Raw genomic sequence first — 25,928 nt, 5'->3', positions numbered from 1 at the left:
TCGAAGAAGATTAATAAAATAAAACCAGTCTGCAAAGTTTAGTGCGTTAGATGGAACAATTGTTAGAATGTTATGTTAAGCGAACGTGCGATGCACGCCTCGGTCACGTATTTGCCGCAGCCGTCCAACCGTGTCCTGCTTCCGTAGCGTAACATTACCTTCCCTTATCGGATACTAGATCGAAGAGGGGCACTTTCATTATATATTTTGCTATCCGTACTGACTCTATGCAATTGTATTGTTTGTCTATGTACAAGTGCCACGGGAAGGTGACTCGTTAGAGGATAGACAATAAAAGAAAGGTAGAAAGTGTGACAAAGATATTGATATTAAATTCCATTAACTGAATAGTATGCGATGCGCTGTTGCATCGATTTATGCTTCAGTACTCCGTTAAGGACAGCAGTCCACGCGTCGAGGAGATGACAGGCGTTCGATTGTAATTGCCCGTGTAAGTGTTCTTTTGAACCAGTGCTCCCAAAAAGCTGCCAAAGCACACCATCTGGCGCCCGGTGACGTTGTCTGCGGAACATTAAATTGCTAAATCGCTTTACAAATAAAAGCTGCTGCTCGAAACAATAAACGTAGTCGATAGCAACAATAACAAATCGTATAAGCAGCAAAATTGACGAGTAGAAAACTTGTTGCATGCGGTTGATTGCAGTTCGCCTGCCAACGGATAAGCCTGCCAAGCCGGGCCCTGTTTGCGTTGCGATCGTCACTATGTATATTATAATAAGAATAAACAAATTCCTAACAAAAAAAAGCAGTAATTATAATAAGTGTGCTGCGTGGATGCGGCGGCCGATGTGCGCTTTAGGGGACGACGGGTTAGCTCAGACCAGCAGCTAGCGGGTTCAACTGTTGATGTTGCTGCCCCCGGTGAGCTGGTTGTGCGCCATCTGGAGGATGTCCTTCTTTTCCTTCGGGAACCGCAGCTCCCGCCCCGCCAAACGGGCAGTCTCTAGTTCTCTCTCGGCTATAGCAAGCTCCCGGCTAAGCAGACCCGGATTCTCGTGCTCCCGCTCAATCCAGTCGAGGGCCATCTGCTGACGCATCTCGTCGTCCAGAGATCGGTTGGAGTAGTGGGCGACCACCTCCTGTCGCGAGCACTGCCTCTCGCGCATGGCTTTCAGCGAGCCGTTCCAGTGCAGCAGCTGGAACACGGTCATCAGCTCCTGGAACTCGAGCATGGTGCGGCCCTTGTTGGTTTCCAGCATGAATCTGTGGCGGTGCGAGAAGCAACAATTGCAGCTGAGTGTCAACAAATCTCGATCGCGATCGGTAGCACTTACCTGAACGCTCCTATGCCGGTGTCCGGGCCATCGTCCTCCTGGTTTTGATCACCCTTGAAGGAGGCACGTGCTTCAGTGACGGCTTTTTCGATGAAGTCATCGCTAATGCGCCGCGACGGGTGTTCGTTGAATACCGAATTCATTAAAGCTATCTTCGCCGAGCTTCGCCGAGCCTCTGCTTTCGTGGGACAGTTCTGTAAAAACCGAGCGTAACACACTTTAGTGATGTTTTTTGGCTCTAGGAGCAACACGGTGCTTCACGTTACCTGAAAACTGCCGAAACAGCTTCCCCCGGGTAGGGTTACGTAGCAGACGTACGGCTGGCTAGTTGACGGTATGGATTCGTATATCACAAGGGCACCATTCTTCAGATCCGCTCCTCGTGCTGCCTTCATTTGCCAAAACTCCTGCAGCGCTTCTACGACGTTCACTGGAAGTAGCCAGAACGGAGGAGGTGGTGTTATTTGCAGGCGAAAATGACATGTATCTTGCAAATGTCTATGTAAATTTGATTCCATCGGCTTAATGCGAAACCGCACACGGCAGGCTTACTCATAGCGCTTCGGTTTTGGCTTACCACCATAATCGCCGTCGTCGTACAGCGCTGGAATGTGAGGAATAGACCAGATCGGCTCTTCCGGATAGACCATCATTTTTTCCAGCGGATCAAAAAAAAGAGCACGCTCGCTATCGCGGATGACAAAGCGCTCTGCAGCCGGTCGGGAGGAAGATGTTTTCGTCGAATGCAAACAATCAGATTCCAAGCACCGTTCGACAGGAACGGAGGGTAAATGAGAAAGAAAAACAACCCCAGCGACTATTTTCCACCAGGCTGTGCCTGTTGGCCGAACCGGTTCGAACGTTTTGCTCTCTTGGCAGTACAGCCTGCTAATGTCCTCTGCACTGGTAGGCGAGCTTACTCCGGCGATCTTTACCGTTTTTGACGTCCCTGAATGGCTCTATAATGCGTTCATTCAGAAGATGAAATTCTTCCGGGATCAACATCACACACGCACACGCACCGCCAGCCAGAATGGACTATTCAACTGTATCACACTGGCGGCAAGATTGATTCCGAGTCGTTGTATACTGTTATTCGTGGAAGCTGAAGTCTGTTCGATTGTTTTTTAATTATCGCACTCACAAAACCCCACAGGTCGATCGCAACCCGTAACCAATTGGTAACGCGAACGGTAGGAAAATATGTTGCACCAGTGTACTGTTGCTCAGTATTTGTGTAGAACCCGCTGTTTGAGAGGAAACAAACCACATGATATTGTACTGCATCACAAACGTTACGATAAAGCCAATAATTGTACGATTATCTTCTCCCACTTCTAAGGATTACTCGATGGTTTTAGATCTTGCACAGCTCGCCCGTAATGTGCGGGTTTGTGTGAAACAACACCATGATAACGAGTCATGAGCGCTCCTGGAAAAGGAAATCTATGGTTCTTTGCACCCTTGAGCCCGCTAGCGGGATTCAGAGAAATCCCAAGTGTTTCTTTTTCCTAAAGGAAAAGAGGAATTATCTTCCTGGCACTTGAGTGGGGCCTAATTATGGTACCAAGTGCCTCAAGACTCATCCCAACGCGGCCGCTTCCGGTGTTTGCTTTGAGCACTTTATAATGTTTTCCTTTGGCTGGCGCTCGCAGGACGGTTGTTGCTTTTTGTTCGTGCGTGTATGTGTGTCTGTCGTTCGTACCGTTCTTACGTGCCTATGAAATTAAACTAGTCACTGTACGTTTCAATCAAGGGCGCCATAAAAATTCCTTCCTCTTGCTCTATATGTATGTATATTGTCCTTTTGCTACAGCTTCCGTGGCCGACCATTGAGGATTGTGGGGGGGTAATTAACTTCATTTGAAGCTGGATCTATCGATAGTGCTACAGATTTTCATCTGCGGCTGGGCAGGAGGATCACTGTCCGAACTGAACGTAGATGAATTAAAAGAACCCACAACTGGGCGCTGTACTACGCTCGACGAAACAAAGCGTACGAATCGTAGCTAAAATGCACATATAAAAGCCGTTCAATCAAGTCGGAATATTTTATTGCCCCACCGAAGTTTTATTTGCTCTCTCGGGCGATCGCAGCCCAGCGGGATCGAGTGGAGGGAGGAAAGCGGGATCAGCCGGACGTCGAACTGCCGCCTGATCGAACTGCGATGCTGCGTGCACGCGCGAACGAAACGAACGAAGCGCACCGAACGCGAAAGGAGAAACAGAGACAAGATGAATATTAATTTCCTCTAGAGTCGTAACAAATTCTGATGAAGTCAGTACGTCCACGGAACGGAACGCATGGAAAGCAAAAGCAGACGAACCCGAAAAAGAGAAAGGCAATGGTGTGGCACGAGGGAAAAGGACAAGAGCGCGAGGAAATAAAAACATTAGAGGTAATTATTATTGTTTAATCAAGAGATGTGTTTTTAGTGCGACAGAAGTTGATCAATCTTTTTATCGCTCTGCCTGGCATGGCGATCGCACCATGGCAGGGATGAATTATTGAGGTTAACCTGGCTCTGATTTTCGGACCCTGGACCAGATTTGCGGGCGGATCCGGCCGCAGGGAAACCAGCAACGCGACATTTCAGTGGTTGATGGGGGAGAGAAACGGTAAGAGGGATGGAAGGGGAGGGAAGGTTGGGTGGGTGGAGGGTGGAAGGGGGGAATGTGACAGTGCGAAGAGGACGGGAGAAGCTGGTCTTGGCTTAGATTTCGTCATTTGGGCGTTGTGCTAGTGTGAACCCGCAGAAATCCCGTGTATCTGACAGCTGTGGAACGAAAGACTTGGTCACCGTAAAACAAGCGACGAACCCGACTCGCCGCACCACGGTGACGGTGACGATTGGCTCAATTGCAATCGTGCTTCGATGTTTCGTGGCTAGTGAGCCTCTACATTTGGTAAGCGTTTTTCAAACATACATACGGCTCCACAACAGCCCCATACGATCGAGCTCGATCAAGTTGTGGAGAGAAAATTTGCCTCAAAGTAGGAAAGTTGCACTATTCGCCATTCGACCGCCGACTAATTGAATTATATATATCGGTGGGTATTTACATAAATTAAATTCGCAAGAAAGAAAACTTCGCGATCACCAGTCTGTATGTGTGTGTGTGTGTGTGTTTGTCGCCCTCGCTGCTTTCATATTTTCGTTCAATTCATTCTTTCACCATCTCTCCTGATCAAGCGAGGAGTTCTCGCTTCATCTCGCTCTGCCAGCTAGAATCGCATCCGCATCCATTATCATCCTATCCCGCTTCGCCTGTTGCGGTGTACTATTTTCTTTTCGCCATTTTTCTTCCTCCCGGCCACATCTTGGATGCTGGCTGGCCCCGGTGTTGCTGATGCTGTTGCTGCTGCTGCTGCTGTTGCTGTTACTGTTGTTAACCGTGCCCTCCGCGTTAACGGCGTCTTGTGCGAGCCTTCGCGAAAGGGGCCGTAAAAATGGAACGGTTAAAATGTGAATCAGCAACAACACCAACAGCTTCCCCCCCCCCCCCCTCCCCACGGTACCACCGTACACACACCCATGCACACACGATCCTCCTTTCTTTCTCTCGCTCTCTCTCTCTCTCTCTCTCTACCTATCTGTCTCTTTTACTCACTCACTCACTAGCGTACGATCGCGCATCTTGCCCCTTCATCTGTGGGGTGATTTCGCGAAGTGGCGATGCGGCGAAGACGGTTCGCAAACGCGCGGCCACCCGGCCTACGGTTGTGCATGTGGGCGTGCGGTTCGCGATCGCGTATAGCCTGCCGGGATCGCTATTGCTGCCCCTTGCTGGCGCGACCAGACCGACCGATCATGTGCAACGCTATGTGTGCTGCGTGTATGTATACTTGCACGGTGGGTTGGTGAGTGTAGAAATTTTATTTCCATGCAGATGGTCACTTTATTTTTATTGAATTCTTCTCGTTTCTCGCTCGCTGCGTTGCCCACTACCAGACGCGATCGCCCGTCCCCAGTACTGTTGGGAGTTGTTCGTTCGTTGTTTTTTTTTCGTAAATTTATTTGCAAGTATTAACTGCTTTGCATCAGTGTTGTATGTCATGGGACAGGCGCACCGAGAGGGCAACGTATGAGACAGCGATAATAGCAGGACAACAACAAAAAGTATGCGATTTTCCAGGCCCGCGAGTACGAAAGGGAAAGAAAGCGATCGTGGGGCCTTGAGATCGCGGGCACGAGCGAAAGGGAGCAACATGAACTGGAATAAAAAAGTCACAGTCAACCGTGGCTTTAAGAAGCACGTTGGTGCGTGTGGTTTTTGTGTGTGTGTTTTTTTTTCTACACATTTATTCACACTGCTCACACTGCTCGGTGTGCATAACTCCCGATGCATACATTATTTTGCGTGAGGAGTGGGGCAATGGATGACAAACCCTTGCAAACCTGCCAGCAAGAGTGTCGGGCTGCGGGCATTGCAGGTTGCAAGCGTTGCAGTCTTTTTTCACATCCCAATTCTAATGAAGCACGGTGCAACAAGTTCGAAAGGACACGCATGAGTAATCGTAACGCAAAAGCGGTACCAAAACCCAAAAGAAAAAGAGGAATGATCGTACGCATGATCACGCGGGGCCATGCTTTCTTTGTACTAGGTGGCGGAAATGAAAGTTGTTCGATATTGCGATGATTACAGTCTAGAAGCTTTCGAAAGGTTCGGCCATCGATCGTTCCCTCCCGCAGGACGAGCGCAGCTGTGCGCGCGGTGAGCAAAGGGTCGATAGCAAAAAAGGAGAAAAGAAAGGCAGCAACGAGCAAAACCAGAACAAAACAAAACAAAGGTGATCACTTGAAGCCGTGTTTCATCGGGGAGGGCGCTACTTGCGCGGCACAATCACACACACTCAAAGCAAGGACGGAACCGTTGCGCCCGTTCCGGTGATCATTAGACGATCGGGTTGCACATCACTCTCCGAACGGGTGCTCACTGGTGACGACGAATAACAAAAAAAAAAAAACAAAGGGCCCACCGAAACCGCAACAATGGTGCCCAACCGCGCATAGGTAAACACGATGAATGGGAAACGGAACAATAAACACTATGGCCCCAGAATCGCGCCGAATCGCGACGGTCTTACACGTCAATACTCCAACGATATAGTTAAAAGACTAAAGAACCTAAAAAGTGGAGAAACATAAAAGCATACGCTCGTGGAGCGGCGAAGAGCGAGCTCGGCCGGTTCTTGCTGGTGTGAATGCTGGCCATTGAGCATCGTGTCCGCCGCCGCCGCGCAGGGCCCCTGAAGGGAGGCTGCGACTCTCACGCCAAGTGACGCGGGTTGTGCTGTCTCGCTCCGGCTCACCCTGGGCCCCCTGGGCTCGCCCTGGCGTCTGTTCGCTAACGGGCTCGCTTTTCCTTTGCGTCTTGCGCATTCCCTCTTTCCTGTGGCCGCGGCTGACGGTGACAGTGGTCCTCGCGGCCGCGACGGTGGTGGTGGTGGTGGTGGTGGCGGTGCGTGACGGTGGCAGGACACCACTTCCCGGCTACCCCTGGTGGTAATCTGAACGGGGGAGCTTATGCGCACACCCATACAGAAGGAAAATTGAAATCGACGTTCGATCATATACATTTTTTTCTTCTTCTGGCTTTTCTCTCTCTCTCTCTCTCCCTGTTTCGCTCAGCAGACCTTCCCGATCGGTCTCGAAACGCCGTTTCCTGCGCGCGATCACCGTACCGGGGCTCTGCACCGCGAATGAACGCACCTTGCGGGGAACCGGAGCCGGGCTCGGGGCTGCATTTGCCAGGGCCACAGCCACAGGGCTCACCACAGGGACGCTGGTGTGCGTGGCCATGCGCCAGCAGGAGCAGAGAAAGACGCAGCTACATGGTTCATGCAGCCAACGCGGAGCAGGTCCACGCCAGAGCCAGAGCTCGATCGGTCCCGGTACGATCGCGCAGGATAGACGGAATGAGAGCGATCGCGAGAGTATACGAGTGTGTGTGTGTGTGTATGTGGGAGTGAAACAGAAACAACGAGCGAGAGAGTGAGAGATCGATGGGCTGCGATCGCGCTCGGAAAAGAAACCATCCCCGATGAGACGGGACGAGAAGATCGAGATCGCGAGAGAGAGAGAGAGAGAGAGAGAGAGAGAGAGAGGGCGAATACGAGAGAGAGAGAGAGAGAGAGAAAGACAACGCCAACAGTGGAGCATAAAACGGTTTCGATGTTTCAGGTATCTCCGGCCAAAAAGGAGCGCAGCAGCACCACGATGATAAGGCGCGTATTAGGGCCAACGAACGATGAGCGGATGAACCCGGGGCGGCAAAGGTGGCGCAAAGTGTGGGGGAGAAATTTTCGGTTCATCTAACGCCCGCAGCACCGGTTGATGTAGTCGTAGGACGAATGATTTAAGCGACGAACCCCCGGGAACCGGGCCCGGCTCCCGGCAAATGGTGATTTATTCCTCCCGTGAACCACCGTGGGTAGGATCGCACGGTGCGAGAAGGAGGAGTGGGAAAGCGCGGTAGGAAACTGTTTTCATGGGCGCAAGGGGGTGTGCGGGTGCGGATGTGCTTCCTTGCCCCCTGGATGGTCCTCCTCCCGGGAACGAGTGATTAGAGTGCCCAGAAGCGGAAGGCACGTTTGCTCGAGCTCGGACTGTTGGGAAGATCACAAAACAACGGGCGTTTTGCGGTACGATCGCGACGGAAGCCCTCGGGATGGAGCATAATGGACCATCGTGGGGTGCAAACGTTTGAGGTGGTGGCGGTGAGTTAGGCTACCGGAACAAATAGGAACGCTTAACGATGCAATTGCGATGGCGCGAAACGATCGTCTCCGGTGGCACAAATTAGCGCCTGGTCTGTGTGCTGAGCTCGCTCGTGATCGTTCGCACAAATTCTACCGGTGCACCGGTGGTGAATTGCACTTGCAGTTCTGCAGCAACACAAATTCACACACTTGTTCCCGAAAGCAAAAACGGGTGACCTCAAAGGAGACGAACCCGATCGTTCGCACGTCGACGTCACGCCCTATCGCCCGAAAGCGGCCCGATTCGATCGATTAATGTGCGGCTACCAATTTGAAAGTTTTGTCAGCATACGGCTCCCCGATGGTTCCTCTCTTCGTCGTTCCTCCACCGCTTCCTGCGGAACGCCACCTGCCCGCGTGGGGTCCTTTTCGGGGCCGGCTGAATTCCACCGGGTGTCTCGAGCGCAGAGACATTCCCATTTAATCGTCGCTAATAGTACTGGTTATCGGTGATATTTTGCACGTCTGCATTCACTTCTTCACCCGGCGTTCGTTCGCTCTCTCTCTCTCCTTCTCTCTCTCTCTCTCTCTCGCTCACTTGCTCCTACTTCCTTGGCCAGGGCAGCCTCCCCGGAGTATGCATTTTTAGCTACTCCACTCCGAACGGGGCCTGGCGCTTTTCCACGGTTTCTGCTCTCCTTCTCTATGCCGTATCGTGCCGTGTCTTCAATTTCCATCTCCTGCCGTGGGATGAATATTTCATCAGAACGGCAATCGCGCCTCTCGTTTCTTGTTTTGTATCTGTCGCTGCTCTTTTGTCTCTCGACCGCTCGCTCGGTGCGGTGCGGTGGTGGAAAAACGAGCCAAAAGCAAAAGCACAACAGCACCACGGAGAATATACACACATTAAACAAAAAAAAAAACGCAGCCAAGAGACGGACCTCGGCTGAGAGGAGATGATTGCAAATCGGACCGCGACCCGGCGGAGGACTGGCCCTGGAGGGACCCGCGGGACCCACAGCCACACACACACACACACACACGCACACATGAACACACGGGCTCGTGTGGAAGCTCAGGACAACGGGGAAACCAGCGAGACAGAGCGGAAAGCGAGAACCCCGGGAAAGCGATGGCGCGCGCGCGCGCTCGCGCGACCGAGAAGGTTCGCGCTGGGTTCCGGGATGGTGTGCGAGCGAGACAGGCCCCGGTACATGGCCGGTTCGGTTGCACCGGGCAGTGCGCTTCCATTAATCTTGCTACAGGGCCAACGCGGTTCGTCGAACTATAGCCGGAGGGACCGTATCCACTGGACTTTCATCACTTTCAAACCGTCTTCACGCCAGCATCTCCTTCCAGGGACCCCAAACGGCGGTGGCATCGGCAGCAGCAGAAGCAGCAGCAGCAGCAACAGCAGCGAATCAACAGCCGCGAGACACTCGCCGGCCGAGCGTCCTGAGCGAAACGGTACCGCAAAAAGGGCGAATGCACGCGGGCATTTTTAATACGGTGCAATTTACCTATAGCGCCTGTTTCGGGACCGGACCGGGCGCAACACGCGTCTAACCCTGCGGCTGCAGGGCTTTGATTCGTGTGCTGGTGTGCTTGCGCTTCTTCGGGAGCAAGGATCCGCGCCGAATCGAAACCCATTTACGCACCGGAGGTTCGCGCAAAATTGCCCAAAATGAAAAGGAGTCAACGGTGTAATTATTGTGATCATTTCGGGTCGTTTTTTTTTTCGTGTTCTCCTTCTCGATCGCGAGCGTTCCCTCTCGCTTGCTCGCTCGAGCATGTAACGAGAGGTCGCATCCTGGAGCCCACGGTAGGGTGGCACAAGGGTGACATTCTTGCAGGGCCGCGTGCGCTTCCGATGAAATGTTTTGACTCGGACGGCGTCGTTAGCGTAGCGTAACAACGATTACTAGCGAAACAACGTCGGCCGCCGGACTCGGAGCGGAAAATTAGCTTATAAAATTATTATAAGATTGAACCGGCCCCGGTTCGAGGCCGCCGTTCGGACCACGAAAACGTGTTCAAAACAGACCGGTACCGATACTCATATATAATAATGATAACATGCATACTTATATGTACGATAATAAACTGACCGCGCGGTCCGGCAGCAGAGTGCGTGAGCGCAAAAGGAAGGCTTTAAAATTGAAACGCCCTATCGCGGGTTTCGCGGTTCCTGCGGCTGATACCGGGTCCGAGTGCCCTGGTTGCGTAGGGAGCAGTACTCGAGGAAATTGATCGGTCTTTCGTCTCGATGTGCCTTGTGGAGGGATATTTTTTGATCCCCGAAATGCCCACGGGTTTGCTTTTTTTTATATATATATATATTCACCATTTGCCAGAGCTTTCCAAAAAAGGGTTCCTATTTTCTCACGTTTGTAAAAATGGTCCCAAGAGCGCCTGTAGGACGAGTGCATCTGGAAAATTTGTTATGGAAATCACCCATTCATACCGAATTTTGAACTATCGTTTGCACAAACTGCATGTGCATTACGCACTGCATCCGATACGATCGTTTGAGTGTGTGATCCAGCTTGAAAACACGTTTATGCTGGCGATGATGAACTGGCTGGGTACATACACGCGCACACACACACACACATACACGCTCACATAAAAATTCGGAATCCCTTTTCAGATGGGCCGCCACGGACACTCATTTACAAATTTCGTGGGCTTTTGTTTAGTTACGGTGATTTATTTGTTCACCACATTTCATTTCCCATTGAATGCATCGTTTCTTCGTGGCGTTTTTTTTTTCACCCTTCTCTCTCTCTCTCTCGCTCGCTTCCCCCTAACCCCCGTGCTTAGTCCCGGAAAGGTCCTGAAGAGTCCCCGTCCGCCCAGCCGGTTGGTGGCGTACTGCTTGTGTTTCTAATTATTGGTAGTATGTTAATGACGCCGAACCGGTGCATGTGTGGGGCATCTGGGGAACAATTTATTTGTGAAGTGTACACGTCGACCTTTTCCTGGAAATTGAAATCAACGCCACGGGGGAACGGAAGACCCAACAAGACGTCGGTAAATATGGCACGCATTCTCGAGGCGTCTCTTTTTTCGGTTCAGCCCGCCCAGACTCCGTAGAGCTGCCTGGGATGGCGATGGGTGAAGAAAACGGAAAGCAAACGACGCCTGCGAAGCCGTTACGGGTGTGAGCTAATTGATTGAGCCATCGTTAGATTAGGCCGCCGGACACGTGATTGTAAACACGTTCGGTGCGTGGTGTCCTGGTGCTGGTTTGTATCAGGTTGAGTTTGCCCTTTACATAGGGCTTTTCGGGTGTGCTATATTAGCTTCGTCACCAGCCATAATGTGTCGCTGTAAATGCGTTTCAACATAAAGGATTACACGTCGAGCTGTACTTTATGTGATCTGAATTAAATCAATGAATTTAAAACAGAGATATACAATCTAATGGAATCTAATTTTGAAACACACATTTAGCCATATATCTATGAAATAACTTCAACTTGTCGTTTAAAACCAACCCATCGTAGTTGCCACAGCCACTAAAACCGCAAAAAAAAGTGTAGTTTTCCATAAGTGCAAGCCCATAGCTGGCGAATGATTAAACAATACCGAGAGCTTATCTAATCGTTTTCCTTATTTGGGCATTGATACAGAACATTGGCTGAGATGAAAGTGGTTGGTAGCAAACTCAACAAATGAATGTACGTGAACCACTAACGGAATAGCACAGTGGTGAAAGCTAGTTAAATGCAACAAAATATGATTGCAGTTGCATCACAGGCCGTTCTAATGCAGCTAACAATTGAACGTTACCCGAGGGATTTTTTAAGACAGCGTTTGCGCATGTTGACCACCGACTTTAAGCCCACCTGCCCATAGTGCCGCTCACTGCTATTCATTAATGATATCAACGGCGTGTGTTACAGCGGGTAAATTTTAATAGTCCCACTTTGGCATAGAGGCCGACAGCAAATGGCCCCAAGCTTCGCGTTTCTGGCTGTGAACTTTCCGCGGTGAGCGAGAGAAGCAAAAATAAAAAATAAAGTAAAATAAAAGCGGCCCTGTTATATCTTTGTTCCAGTCCCAAGCGAACCAGACCAGCTAGATCCGGAGTTTCTAAACGTGATCCACATTAATGACACCATCCTGTTTCTTTCTCTTCTCACCTGTGCCGCGCACGGTTTGTGGCGAATGCTGCTCAGCGCACCCTTGGCCAGTGTTGGCGTGGGGAAGCACACATACATATGTGCGCATGCAGGCAATATGATCGCGCAGCCGAATTGCCGACTTGGTCCGGTGTTGATGCTTTCGTTCCTGAGGTCTAGAAATTTTTACGCACAACCTTATGGTTATGCTCGCTAGCGCACAAACTTTATGCTCGCTTAGCTATGAATGGAGTTTGCTGCAGGAATAAAGTGTGCAACAGGGATGAAAGGAAACGATCCCGATGATCAGTGACCCAATCTGGGTGAGAAATTTCAGTAGCATTTCGAGTTGATCAGCGTTACAGTTTATTGCGATCTATTCATTGTCTTCGATGCATTAGGCAATGGAGCATAAACTGCGTTCTTTACATGGAAAAGTGTCGGTTACAATTACCGATCGACACAAACGATCCTGCTCTCCGAATGATCCAATTTAGCGCTAAAGTGTAGCGAATCTACGCGACCCAATTCCAACCCTGCAACCATGAAATCCTGTAGCTTGCTCTACTTTAGCTGCATTACCACGCATAACCAACACTCGCTGCACTATTTCCGCCGCACACACCTGTCCAGATCAGAGCGCGTAAACGAGCCGCGTGGCAGCTGTCAACGACCTGTGAAAAATTGCCGGTTAACGTCGGCCGGCCAAAAAGCTCGCCCGCAGAAGCACAAAATTATACTAATTACGCTTAGAGCTTGCGGGAGCAGCAGGATCGCTTGCTGCTCGCCCGTCCCAGAGATCATCTCAACACCAGCGATCGTGCCAGCGAATGGTCAGCCCCGGACGGAAAGTGTTCCGAAAATTGCCCTCCACCAACTGGTGAGCAACTCACCAGACGAAGAAGGGCACACGCGTCCGGATGCCGTCCGCCCGTCCAGTACGAAATCACGCGCGAAAAACCCGCCGACAGCAGGGTGGGTAGAATGAATGCATTAAGCTGGCTCCCGACTCCTACTCGTGTGTGTGTTTCGAGCCGATTCCCGGTTTGTTTTATTGCGCCTCAATTACGGAGCCGGGCGTAGGATGCGCTCCGAAAGCGCCCCACCAGCGGTACTGCACACGAACAACCAGCCATGGTCCAGCCGGCCTTGACTTTTGCTCGAATCGCCGCTGGCCGTCGTTCAAGTGCGTCACGATTGCCTCGCAGTTACGGCCGGTGCGCTGCGGCAGCCGAGACGCTAATGCCGGTGGAAATTGCCGCCGCGACCGAGAAAAGGAAGCAAAGGATCTGACGAGCGTGGATGGGCACGTGCGCGGGAGTTAATGGCCGACGCCCTCCGATGCATTTTGGTTGCGCATGTTCGGGATTTCAGTGCGATTTCGCTTGCGATCGCGGTTCGCCTGCCACGCGCAGGTGGGAAGTGATCGATCCGCGCGCGTAAGGACCGTCGGAGGGCGTATTCTGGCAGGGCCTCCGGGCGAGATAAAGGATGCCGTTGAAAGAGTAAATTATGGCTTTCGCAGCCGTCGGTTGAGGTACGGGGCGATGAGGCCGACATGTGTCTACAACATGGGGGTGATCGTTTTTCGTTTGCTGCCAACTGCCGGTTTGCGTGCGGTACGGTTTGCTTTAGTGGTACTTAAACGCCAAACAAACGACCGGTTTGTTGTTTGACTTGGGATGGAAACACGACTTCTCCGTCATCGACGCGGGGGCTTAATTATTTTTTACCTCTTCCGAGGTGGCTGAGCGTGATTAAATTGCCACAAATGGTAGCATTTCTGGGGCCGAGGTTCGAAATTGGCTTCGTCAGGATTTCGATTGTTTCACCAAGCGATCGTTCACGTTCCTCCTCAAAACGTTGGCTCCTGCATGACATTTGTCCCGTTTTAATTCGCGTCATTCTGCACTTAAACTAGATCAAATAAACCACTCACTGTAGCACCTGTCCCCAAACATCGATGATACGGCACTCGTTGACCGTCGAGTGACGAAATTAAAACCCACCCCAAAAAAGTGCAATACGATCGTGTGCGAGTGTATGTGCGGGTACACTTGCATAAGAACGCAGGAAGCTCACGGTGCAACAACACCGCCGCTCGCTCGCTGAAGCATGTTTTTGTTGCTTCGCTTGCTCGTCCACTCGGATGCTCTCGCTCTACCCTGCTGTTTCGATTCACTGGCCCTTCTCAACGACAGGAGTCTTCCTTGTGCAGCATTATGTGCCCGCTGCATAATGCCTCCGTATCCCACGGTAAAGGTTTTAGAGGGCTTCTCGCGATCTCACACCGGTCACCGGTGGCGAGAGGGCCACGGGTATGGCTCCGGTGTCGCAATCCCCGACTTCCACCCTCACCGTGAAACGACTGTCAGCCCGCGTTTGTCCTCCAACCAGGATCGCGTTCTCTGCTGCTTCGGTCCGGACGAGCGACCGAACCAGGCGACACAATGTGGTGCTTATGTTTCTGGCGCAGAAATGTAATAAAAATTTGTAGTGACATAAAAGATGATCAGAGGTAAGAAACTGATAATTTTCCCGGCCCAGCGCAAGCGTTCTGTCTCACTTTGTGTGCCGGTTTCCGTGTGTGTGTGCAGGTCAGAGAGGCCGTTCTCGCGTCAGAGACGGCTCAGGTTCCGCTGGCGTGCATTTCGGGATGTTGCTGGAGATGTCCGTGCTCGCACACACACACACACACACATGGTCGTATGGTGAAGCCATGATTAAACTAGAGTGCAATTGGCAACCAGAAATGGAAGCATCGGCACCGGTGGTGATGATGCACCACGTGAATGCGTAATAGTTTCCCAAAGGCAGGAAAAGATCGCCGGAACCGCTGGGGAGGGCAACAGTGGGTGGGTGCTAAAGCGTGATCGCGTTTTTCCGTGGCCCCTGGGAAATCAATATCGGCCCGAAGAGGCAAATGAGCCCGCGGCCGAGTTCGCTGATTTATGGGACTGCCCGTGGTGTGGCCGGCTCGATCGTGAGCCAGCGGAATAGCTCAAACAATAATAGTAATATTAATACTAATAATAATGATAATAAGAGCGGTAATATTAAGGCAAGGCGGTATTGAATACCGTTGCCGATGCCAACGCCCGAGAACGGGCCATGCGCGCACCGATGCACCGATCGCCGGTGCATGTCGCAATAACATATCAATATTAGCTGATTGCACATGTCTGTCAACGCTGCACCGCACCGAAGGGGGCTTCGGGCGCTAGGATGCTAGCGATCGGTCGGTGTTTCAATAGGCGCAATATTAATTAAATTTGTACTGGGCACTTACACCTGGACCAATGGCTTCGTGGCACGCAATCACGGTGTTGCGTGCGGTGGACCGACGTGTGGGGACCTTACGGGCACTTTTCCTGGCATCTGGAACCATCGTTCCCTCGAAAGGGAAGCAACACACGAAACGGGAATGCCAGTTTGCCTAGCTCCGTACGCGCGGGATCGCCTGCAGGACGATCCGAGGGGCATCAATTTCCCGGCTGCCGCCCCCCGATCCCGCTGGCCGGTTTTATAATATGCATAAAAAGCGAGCTCGCTGTGTTTTTTTTTAAAATATGCATAATTTTATCATCATTACTATCAGCTGGTTACGGAGCGGTATCACGCGTAATTGTCCATTAAAATTTTATACATATTATCACTAATTCTTGGTTCGTGGTTCGTTCTCGGTCCCGAAAACGCAAGCCGGAAGCGTTTTACTTTTGCTTTCGCCCGTTTCATGCGCTTGTTCATTAGCTGCTTACGATCGGGCGAGTGGTTTTTAGCGGTGTACGAGCGGCAAAAGGTTGTTTTTGGCGTGTTTTATGAAAAGAAAATATAAAAATTGAAGCTTCACCTTCCTTACACTTGCGCCAGCACAAGGTTGGTGGTTGGTGTTTTGTTTGTAGCATTTTTTTTTCTGTTTGGGATACCAAACCTGCAAAGATGGCTCCGGCACTGGCTCTGGGTGGATCAACCATCTCCAAAGCGAACACGGATGCTGTCACCTGCAGTCGGGACCACAAAACGGGTCAACCAACCGGTCGCCTCGGCGCACCCGGCAGGATGTGGAGGGTTTGTCAATCCAAAATTATCACCACATGTCCTTTAGATGATGCCTATTAACATTGCGCTTTCCAGCATCCTGCGGTCCATGTCACGACTGAACGGTTTATTCGGTGGAACGCTCAAAAAAAAAAATGTTAATGCTCCACTACGGGAACCCCGCGTTTTCTTTTCGTTTTGGTGACGGTTGGCGTGCGATTGGACGCACCACCGCACCCGGTGTGGTAAAATATGACGAATATCATAAACAATCAATAATGGGACAACCGATTAAAATATTTGATGTAGTATGCGCGAGCGAGTACATGCGAAAGGACACCCTTTTGCCCATATCGGGGAGCTGTACGGATTTTGCTGCATCTCATGCCATCGGTGCCGGGTGACACCGGCGGACACAGGTTTTTTTGCAGGCGCGGTGCATCGTTGCAGCCGTTGTAGTGCAAGCGCACGCATATTTTTCCGCAACCGATCGTTCGCGAGACGATCGTCCTCTGAGGGAGCTCCTTTGCCGAAATCTTGATTGAACCGCGTAACGGTAAATCGAGAAGATAACTCACTAGTTTCCCCGCAGGCGCAAGCTCATGATCGTCGAGGACAAGGAGAGAGAGAGAGAGAGAGAGAATGATTCAGATGATGCACCGATATGAGTGAAAAAAAGAGAGAGATAGGCAACGAATGCACGAACGCCAATTCGACACGGAGGACTAGAGGTTTATCAGCCAAAAGCCCCCGTTGCAACCATATCCGGCCATCCCGGTTGGGGTTCATCGTTCACTACGCGGGTTCACACCCGATTTTGTTTATTAAAATCATGCGATCATACCTCGCAAGCCGCCGCAATTTGCATCGTGCGATTATTTTTTTCTTCTTTTGCGCACACAGAGAGTTGCGAGATATTCGGTTCGGTTCGTATCTCCGAGCCACACGCCACCCGGAACCGCCGGATGCGAAAAGCTCACCACCGCCTGCGATCGTGCAGCTGGGGCGTTAAATTATGAAGTAGTTCAAGAGGTAAGAAATAAACCTCTCAGGCTATTGTGCGCGCCCGTTGAAGGAAGTGTGCGAAGGGACCAGGCAAAAAAAAAATATACACGCATGAAATGAAGAAGCAAAATAACCAGACCAAACGCACGTGAGTGCGCTCGATTGTGCGTGGCATCGAGAGGTAATGCTCTTTTCGTGTGGGACGATCAAGGATGCACGCTGACGACGGTGCTGAATGTAGGTTAGTAAAGCGATGAATTATTCGCCATAAAACGTTGTCACACTCGCCACACGGGAATGATTGCGGTGTGGCCACATGGCGGAACTTGGTCGGAAATTAAACCGTGGAAAACCACAAAAGCTGTATCGTGGTGAAGGTAGAGATCTTCTGCAAGCAATATTTTGTGGTTAATATCTCATCGTGCACGCTATTTTGCACGCTTAGAAATAAGGTTTGAGCGAGCAGTGGGATCTTTTTTCTTATTCAAAATAGTAGACAATTGAAAAGAATGATATTTTTTAGTCTAATAAACCATATTTTCCAGGGCAACATCAAATTGCTCGAGCAAAAGCTCAAAAGAATCGTTGCACCGATTGTGATCGAAATGCATAAATGCAGCTAAAGAGTGCGCTTCGCGGCACAACCTGCGCCTAGCGTTGGTCTGGGAGAGACGAGAAAAAAAAATCAATTATCTCACGAAGCTTCGCGACGGATGTAGAGCTGGGTGTAATTTAGCAACTGTTCTCCCGCGTGCAGCCTGATAACCATCGCACATTTGTCAGTGTTTTGTGGAGCAAACAAATGGCGCCCCATTTATCACTAAATACCATCCCGTGTGAGCGAACGCTAGGGGTACCTTGGGAACGCAGCGCAACCTCATTAGATCCCGAAAGCTCATTTGCAGATGCTGCACAAATCCATCAGCCGTGAAGTCGATGACGAACGGGAGGAATCTGCAGGATGGCTTTCGAAAACGCAAAACTTTGTCAAACTTATCGTTAGGCCACGATGAGCGATGTAATTGTAACGTGCAGTAGAAGGGAACCTCGTTTAGGACGCAGCGGAAAAGCAAACAAAACGAGAAAAAAATGGCTCTTGACATTCCATTAACCGCGGTTCAGTGCCCCTTTGGGAGCGGGACATTTTGCCGGGGCGGTCATGGGTTTTTATTTTATTTATTTATTTTTTTTTAGCAATCTAAATTAATTGCCGCGTACGGCGAATGCGTTCGTCCAGCCCAGCCCGGGCCAGTGTTTTAAGAGCTTCGGACTTTTGTTCACCCAAAACGCATTAAGCAAACGCCCGGTGCATTAACCTCGTCCCGTCACACGCGTGATGTAACATATCGATCGGGATGGTGATGCGTTCAGCAGCGCATATGGTTTGGCCGTTGTGGCCGCAGAGCGAACGATGCAGCTAACAAAGTGCAATGGCGGTGGTTCTACTCACCGCGAAAAAAAAATAAATAAATGAGAAAACAAAACACATAGAACCACGGAACCAGGACAGTGTGCAGCCCTACCGGCTTCGAAGGGTTTTTTGAAGTCCGAAAATTGTTCGCAATAATGATTGATGACTAAGCTTTCGAAAATAATGACTCGCAGGTTTCTTTGTGCTCGGTTTCCCGTTCGCACGTTCCGCGGTGCACCCTTGGGCGGCTCGGGTGCCGATTATCATCAGCGCCATCCGAAAGGAGCAGCCGATTGATTTTAGGGGGGAAAAAGTGGAGACTCTTCAAAAAAAAAAATAAATAAATAAAGAAAAAAGGAACCCCAACAGGACATTCCGGTGGGAGCAGCAGAAACAAACATCGCCCCAAAGGAGGCGGTGATTGCGTGAAGCGTTTCGCTGGGGTGTTTTTTTTTCTTTTTTCGTTGGTTAAAGAACCTTTAAAGAGCAACTCGCTTCCATTATTTCCCGACGACAAGGTAATTTTCACCCCGTGACAATGTGCGACCCCTGCCGGGATGCCGCGACCGCTCCCAGAGCGGCGAATTGCAGTGATTAAGGACGAACAGGAACGCTTGATCCCCAGAGCTGCGGGAACGTTGCGGTTTCGGGAGACGAACATGGCGCGATGATTCAGCGCTGTGGTAGAGCTGTGGTCCCCCTATGGGGGAGTGACACGGTTCCTGGTTCTTCCAAAAAAGGAGCCGTTCGAACTGAACCGTTTCTTTGGGAAAGAAGTAACACCCTTCTTGTCCGGGTGAGGCTCGATCACCGATCAACCGCCCGATCTCTCCATCGAGGATCGTTTCGAGGGTACGCAAAGAAAGGATTGCTTTGAAACGGACGAACTCGTAGCGGTTTGTTTCCGTTCCCGTTTCGTTCCATCACCACAGTTTGGCCGCAAATTTGAGCGCATCGTGTGGACCGCGAGTGGATTGGAAATGATGTATTGTGCGATTTGAAAAGATTTATTTTAAACGCAGTTTTTTTTTCTTTGCCCCTGCACATGCACCTGCACTTTGGCTTCGACGAACGGTATTACCTACGTTTGCGCTCCATTGTGGTAGCGTGAATGGGCAGCTCCTGAAATATTACCGCCCGGGTCGATAGCCTGCCAAAATGGGCTGATGCACGTCGTTGATGCACCGCAGTCCGAAGAAAGCGCATTAATTTCCCACCTGCCCAGCCCATCCCGAGGTCCCGTCCGAGCGGCCCGAGCAGTAGCCGACGATGAGTTTCCAAAAAATTATGAAAAGTAATCATTCGCGGCCGGATAATGGATTTCTGGCCATTCTTCTTCGAATAGAGCCCGAAAGGGGCCCGGGAGTGCCTGCGTTCGAGGAAACGCCCGTGATGCATCCCTCTTCGCTGGCATTAAGCACAATCGATCCCCGTATTCGGGCTGCCCCAAATATCGCTGTCATAATGAGTAATGATCGGGGCCGGTGCATCGACGTCAAATGTATTACACTTTGATGGGCTCCAATTGTCCTGCGCGAAGAGTCACTGACCGTAATTAACCCGATTTCGTGGCCACTTCCATCCGGCCATTTTGTCAAATTTTCCCTCCCAAGCACGTGGACACGTGTCACTGTCCTGATCCAACCGGGATGCCTAGAGAAAAGGAGATAGTTCTTACCTCTGCCGTATCCTTGCGTGTGTTTGGCGAAGCTATTTACAACCGCATCGACAGCCTCTTTCAGCACCTGTTTGGCACGGGCATCCGGTGCCGACGGTACGGCCGGTGCTTGACTCTTCCCATTCGGGACGAGCAGTTTCGGCGGCACGCTCACGTTGGTCATATGAAGCACACCGTCGGTGCCGGCCGTCTGGGAGGATGGGTTTTTGTTCTTGCTGGTTAGATTGTTGTTGTTGAGCGTGGCGGCACCGTTCGGGGCCGCGGCTGTGTGCGCTTTCGTCCCGTTTGCCGGGGCGGTTCCTTTCGATACGGTCACTGAGGTCACTAGGTCACTCTGATGCTGGTTCATGCTGGTTCCGGTCGACAGCGGGCTGACCTTGTGCATCACGATACGCGGGTGGCGTTGGCAGTTGGCAGCCTATCAACAGCAACGAACGTGTGCAGAAGCCGCACTAGGCCACGCATACTACCACGCTCTGGTGGTCATGCTGGCAAGGATGCCGGTGGCTTATGGTGGGAGTCGTCGTCGTCGTCGTCCTCGTCGTCGTCGTCGTCGTCGTCGTTGTCCTCGTCGGTAAGGAGTACCACGTGCACGACTCCTTTGCGTTAGCGATCAATTGTACATCACCCACTCGCTGGTCGGTGCCGAGGGTCGCGCATAACTGTGCGAGCTGCGTTTCGAGTGATTCTGCCAGCTGACCATCGTCTACTACACCCAAATTGAGTATCGGTTACGGTGAGGCATCGTATCTGGAATGGGATGGAAGCTTGTAAGTACATTTATTTTTTTTTTCTAGACAAGGATAAGGACATGTTCCAGCGGCCAGCGTAAATAGGCGAGCACGAGCACGACAAACCGAGCCTGGAGACAGGACTAATGGAGCTAATTAATCAATTCATCATAAATCCGACCGATCCGGCTGCCCCCGCGAATGCCAGTACTTTCACATTCGCCCGCGTACACCGGTGCAGGTTTATTCGGGAGCAAATTTTGTCGCGCAAAAACCTCCTCTCCGAGAGTCATCCGATAAGCGGGAAGTTTTATGGCCCCTCTTAGGCCCGATAAATCCTAACACCCCAGGCGAACGGAGACAGACAGATTATCCGTTATCCTTTCGCCGGCGATGCATGCACAAATTGCATGCTATCATGTCGAACGATGTTGAACGATGTGTGCCGCGGCGGAAAGTCGTGACATACTACCGTTGCCGAAAGCGTCCGTGGTGTCGTGCATGCCGTGGCCTAGGTCTTACGTTGGCCACATCAAGAGCCGCGTGGCCGAACACGTTTGTTTTAATCCTTATTTATGGATTTCCGTTCTCTAGCTCTCGATGCGAGGCGTCGAAGTTGCGGCTCCCGCACTTAATGCTGGCCAATGACACACACCCTGCTATTAATGGGTCGGTGGGACGAGCACTGGTTCGCATTCGTACTCGAGTCCGGCCTTTTTTTTTTGCTCATTAAAAATATGATCAGGATCGCCTCATTAAGACTTCATTAGGTTCAACCGTTCAAGACATTCCGTTCCCGTCGAACCGACTTCTACCGGGTTGTCTCGGAAAGTCCGAACCTCAGGACAAAGGGCTCAGTTGCGCGCGCGCGCGCGCGCTCTCGCTTCTCATCCCATCGGAAGGTGGTTGCGTGTGAAAACAGAATTTGCGAGCAATCATCTCCCAGGCCAGGGTCCGCTTTGCGGGCGCGAAACCGGGCGTGCATGAATTAGACATCGGCCAACCGGTGATATTCGCGCAGAGTGCCACACAACACCTCGCGCGGATTGACGCCACCGACGACAAACCGCAGACAGCCCCACACACAGCCAGCCAGGTTCCGGTTTTGTGATTATTTTTCATCCTCTTGGCCCCTTTTTTTCGCGACGGGATGGGGCGGTTTGTTCAAAACCGGGAAGCGCGAATATGGTCACAATTTATAGCGGGGACCTCCTGTTATCGGGACTCCCAGGCATACTCGACTCATGGCGCATTCCTGGCATGGGCCAGCATGGGAGGTTGAATTAAAACGAAATCAATCTTTCTATTCCCCGGTCTCACTTCATCAATTACCGAACGGGACAGGCCGAGCGAGTGCAGGTCTAGGCCGCACGCGGTTTGACGAGTGACGAACGCGTCAGGACAACCACCAAGTGTCACTGTTGCGCCGGGGTAATGCTATCGGGAAGCCATCCAACCGGGATCGGGATCCCACCAGCCGGTGCAAATAATCGCACCTGGGAGGAGCGAATTGTAGCAAGAAAAACTCACACTGGACGCGGATGGCCGCATATTTTCGCGCGCCATGTTTGTGCCATATTCGATTCAAATGGCACTGGTGTGACGAATTGCGGCACCACCAGCTCGCCACAGGGTGGACGATCTCCGGTTGGACCGAAGTTGATAAATATGATTTTAAATGGAAAATTATAGCACACGCATAGTCGAGTCGGGCTGACAGTGTGGCTTCGATCAGGTGGGTATCATTCGGTACCACATAACCTGTAGCAGTTCCACCTAGACTCCGAGGTGGTTGCAGTGGCTCGAAGAAGGTGGAAAAGGGCGCACACGGTGTCTCGTGTCTCGTGTCGTGGCAGAATGAACAAATTACCTTGCGTTCGCTCGTGCTTGGAGCTGAGCAGCATCCGTTTCGCTAGTGCAGAAGTTAGCGCTTTGTAGCAAACCGGTGCCCGATGCAGACGCTCTTGCACACGTTTAGGAGCCCCCCTTGAGTCATTCCAAAAGGCCGGAACGAGACGCAGAATGGAATGTAGAGTGTGTCATTGTTGAGATTATCTGCTTACGACTCCATCGGTACTTTCGCCGGTTCCCCGAGGATCGTGGTGAGGATCGTTACGAGCGATCGAATGGATCTGGCTGGAACAAATGCGTCACCAGATCGATCGGTGATGGTTCCGGCGATTGGTGAGGTGATGATACGCTTGAGAGTTGCTGTCGCGTGATGCAGCAGTTCGTCTGATGTCGTTTTGCGGATGTACCGCGTTAGCGTAGCGATCGAGTTCGGCGAATTTTGATGTACATTTTAACATTCAATGAAGAGAACATGCAAGTCTCCGCTAGATGATCTTCTGACTATCATTGCTACTATTCCATCAAAACGAATCAAATTGTTTTTAGGAAAATTTTAGTAAATAAATCCCCAATTTCCGCTCGTCGAGCTTATTCAAAAATGCGATGCAATTACAATGGAATGATGTGCAAAAAATGAAATGTCAGATTATTTTATCAATGCAGATATCTTGTCATATCTTTTGAGAGTATCCTTTAGTTATAATAGCAGCTAATTTGTCAATAGATTGTAGATGTCCTTAAAGTTCATCATTTTTAAGAGTTTTAGAGCAACTTTCATTAGAAGCTTTTATTGTAAAACTTCACAACACAATGCAATATACAAGCGTATTTTCCATTGATATCGGATTTGCATAATAGGTCTCGTATCGATAACGTCATACGCAGGAAAATAACACACTAATAGTGCTGCTCGATTTCACCACACGCAATTGCATCAGCGATCAGACCTGAGACCTGCACCGCATCCAAACCCGGCCCAAACCCGGCAGGAAGCCACCGTTTGTCAGGGAAAGCGACTGGAACGGTTTCATTAGATAACGGATAGGTCATTTTCCCGCATCCCATGTCGCCGGCTCATTTTCATACCACGTCCGGCGCGTCTCGGATGTCTGAGGAATTAATCATGTATGTGCACAATCGCACACACACGCACACACACACACACCAGTAGCTATGCCACGGGCGCCGACGATAAAGTGAACGTGGAAGGTGGAAAAATTATCAAAATAGCCCCACCCTCGGGGCCGTGCGCGCGCGCGCGCGGAGGCTCCGTTTTCTCGGGTCAATGGAAAACACATTACTGTAATGTGTTTATAATTGAAAAGCAGATTAATGGCGGGTAATTTCATCTTGTTTGAACAATCCTGGTTCATCCGGCGCGAGATTGCGCCCAGCCACGCTGGTACGACGCCGGGAAAGCTTGCATAGAGCTTGAAAGCTGCGTGCTCCAATTGGCCTAATGGATTTTTTTTCTCTTTCTCAATGCTGTTGTTGTTCAGGTAGTTTGAGTGCACTATTTTGCTTCGCGATAGCTCGGCATAATTGCGCGGATTGCTGGCAGAAGTTGGTGCTGGTGTTTGTTGGAGTACTGACGGCCCCACAAACATTTTTCTTTCACCTTCCGGGAGCCCTCAATCGAAGGAAATAAAACCGGAGAAAAAGGGGGAGAAAAATCGGAATCATCCATCACGCCTTATCAAGTGTTTGAAAAGCCTACTGTTTTGGGTTGTTTATTGCAATCGAATACAAGCTGGCATTATTGTTTACCGATCCTCCGAAAGGACGATCCTCCTTCAACTGCTGACCTGAGGCTCAAAGCGAACAATCGGAAAAGCAGATCGTGCGTTGGTCGGGCGGAAAATTTGCATTCGCCATTTCCATGCGCTGCGCATACGCAAGCAGATTATCTGCGTAATGTGATGCGACCGATGCGCGACTTTATTGGGTTCCGATCCAATTTACATTGTTTATATCGCGCTCCCGGGACTTGCGGGTCTCTCTTTCTCTCTCCCACCCACCCGAAGCGCGATCGAAGGGGCGGTGTGTCCTTTTTTTTTTGCTTCTTCCAACCCCTCGGTCAGACTTTAAATCAATTACCCGTTCCCATGTTTAACTCTTGTTTATTACAATCGTTATTGTTTCGAATGCATCACAATATTTTCGGCAGCGAACGATAAAAGGGGCTGGTTCACAAATTTCGCTCTCCACCCTTTTTCCCAGTCCCATTCTCCCGCCATCCCGTTGCGTGCCGGTTCCTTCACGCGCTTCGGACGCGTTGTCATTCGGCCATTATGCGCCGCCGCCCAAGCGCTTTTCACGGGAGCTGCTGCTGCTGCTGCTGCTGCTGCGTTTATCATATCCTTCCCGAGCATGGGTTTTTTTTTGTGTGTTGTGTTTTGTCTCTGGACACGGCTCCATCAACCCCCGATCGAACCTTTTTGGCGAACGGATCGATCCATCGATCGAGCGTACCTGCCGTCCCGTTTCATCGCACGATCGAGCTGGCGTACTCACTCGCACACTTCCGGGGCAGGCGAGCGCAATAACCTGCCAGGCGCGTGATAAGCGATGGCGGCGGGGGGCGGGGGGCACAGAAAACGGGCGCCGCCCTTCGCAGTCACGGCCCAAACCATTCCGCACATTATGGTGGCCGTGTGATGGAACCATGATGGGGTTCGTTTCGTTTTTTCCTCGCAAAACGGTCGCCAAAATTGTGTGATGCTCGATTCGATGGGACCGTGCGCATCGTTCGCGACAACAAGGCGCAAGGCGGGTAACAAGGGCCATGCATCCTGATGCATTCCTGATGGGGAAGGATTTTTCGTGGAGTGCGCGAAAAAGGTCCGTGGAAAGATGATTGCACGATGCATCACACGCTGGTGTACGTGGACGCGCTACGCATGCATGTCAGAGGACCGTTTTTTTTTCTCCTCCTGTCGCGCTTTTGTGATTCGTCCGCATCGGTCCGTGTGTGTGTGTCCCGTTGCCGTGTGGTGGCCTCCTCGGTGCCAATAATTTATATATATATATATGAAGTAGATCGCGACCGCGCGACCAGCGGGTTAATAGTATATAAAAATATGTATAAT

General features: G+C 50.9%; 1 protein-coding gene across 1 annotated transcript; it reads right to left on the bottom strand.

Moving 5' to 3' along the window:
* Positions 1-857: 857 nt before the first annotated feature.
* LOC128723696 (protein limb expression 1 homolog) lies at positions 858-20,642 on the bottom strand. The gene is made up of 4 exons (XM_053817460.1): positions 20,258-20,642; positions 1,562-1,725; positions 1,296-1,489; positions 858-1,224 (listed from the first exon to the last, which is right to left on the bottom strand). The coding sequence occupies exons 1-4, from the start codon at positions 20,640-20,642 to the stop codon at positions 858-860; spliced, it is 1,110 nt and encodes a 369-aa protein (XP_053673435.1).
* Positions 20,643-25,928: the final 5,286 nt, after the last annotated feature.

Source organism: Anopheles nili, chromosome 3 (genome assembly GCF_943737925.1).
Source record: "Anopheles nili chromosome 3, idAnoNiliSN_F5_01, whole genome shotgun sequence".
In the NCBI taxonomy this organism is placed as follows: domain Eukaryota; kingdom Metazoa; phylum Arthropoda; class Insecta; order Diptera; family Culicidae; genus Anopheles; species Anopheles nili.
This window is presented reverse-complemented; position numbering and strand designations above follow the sequence as displayed.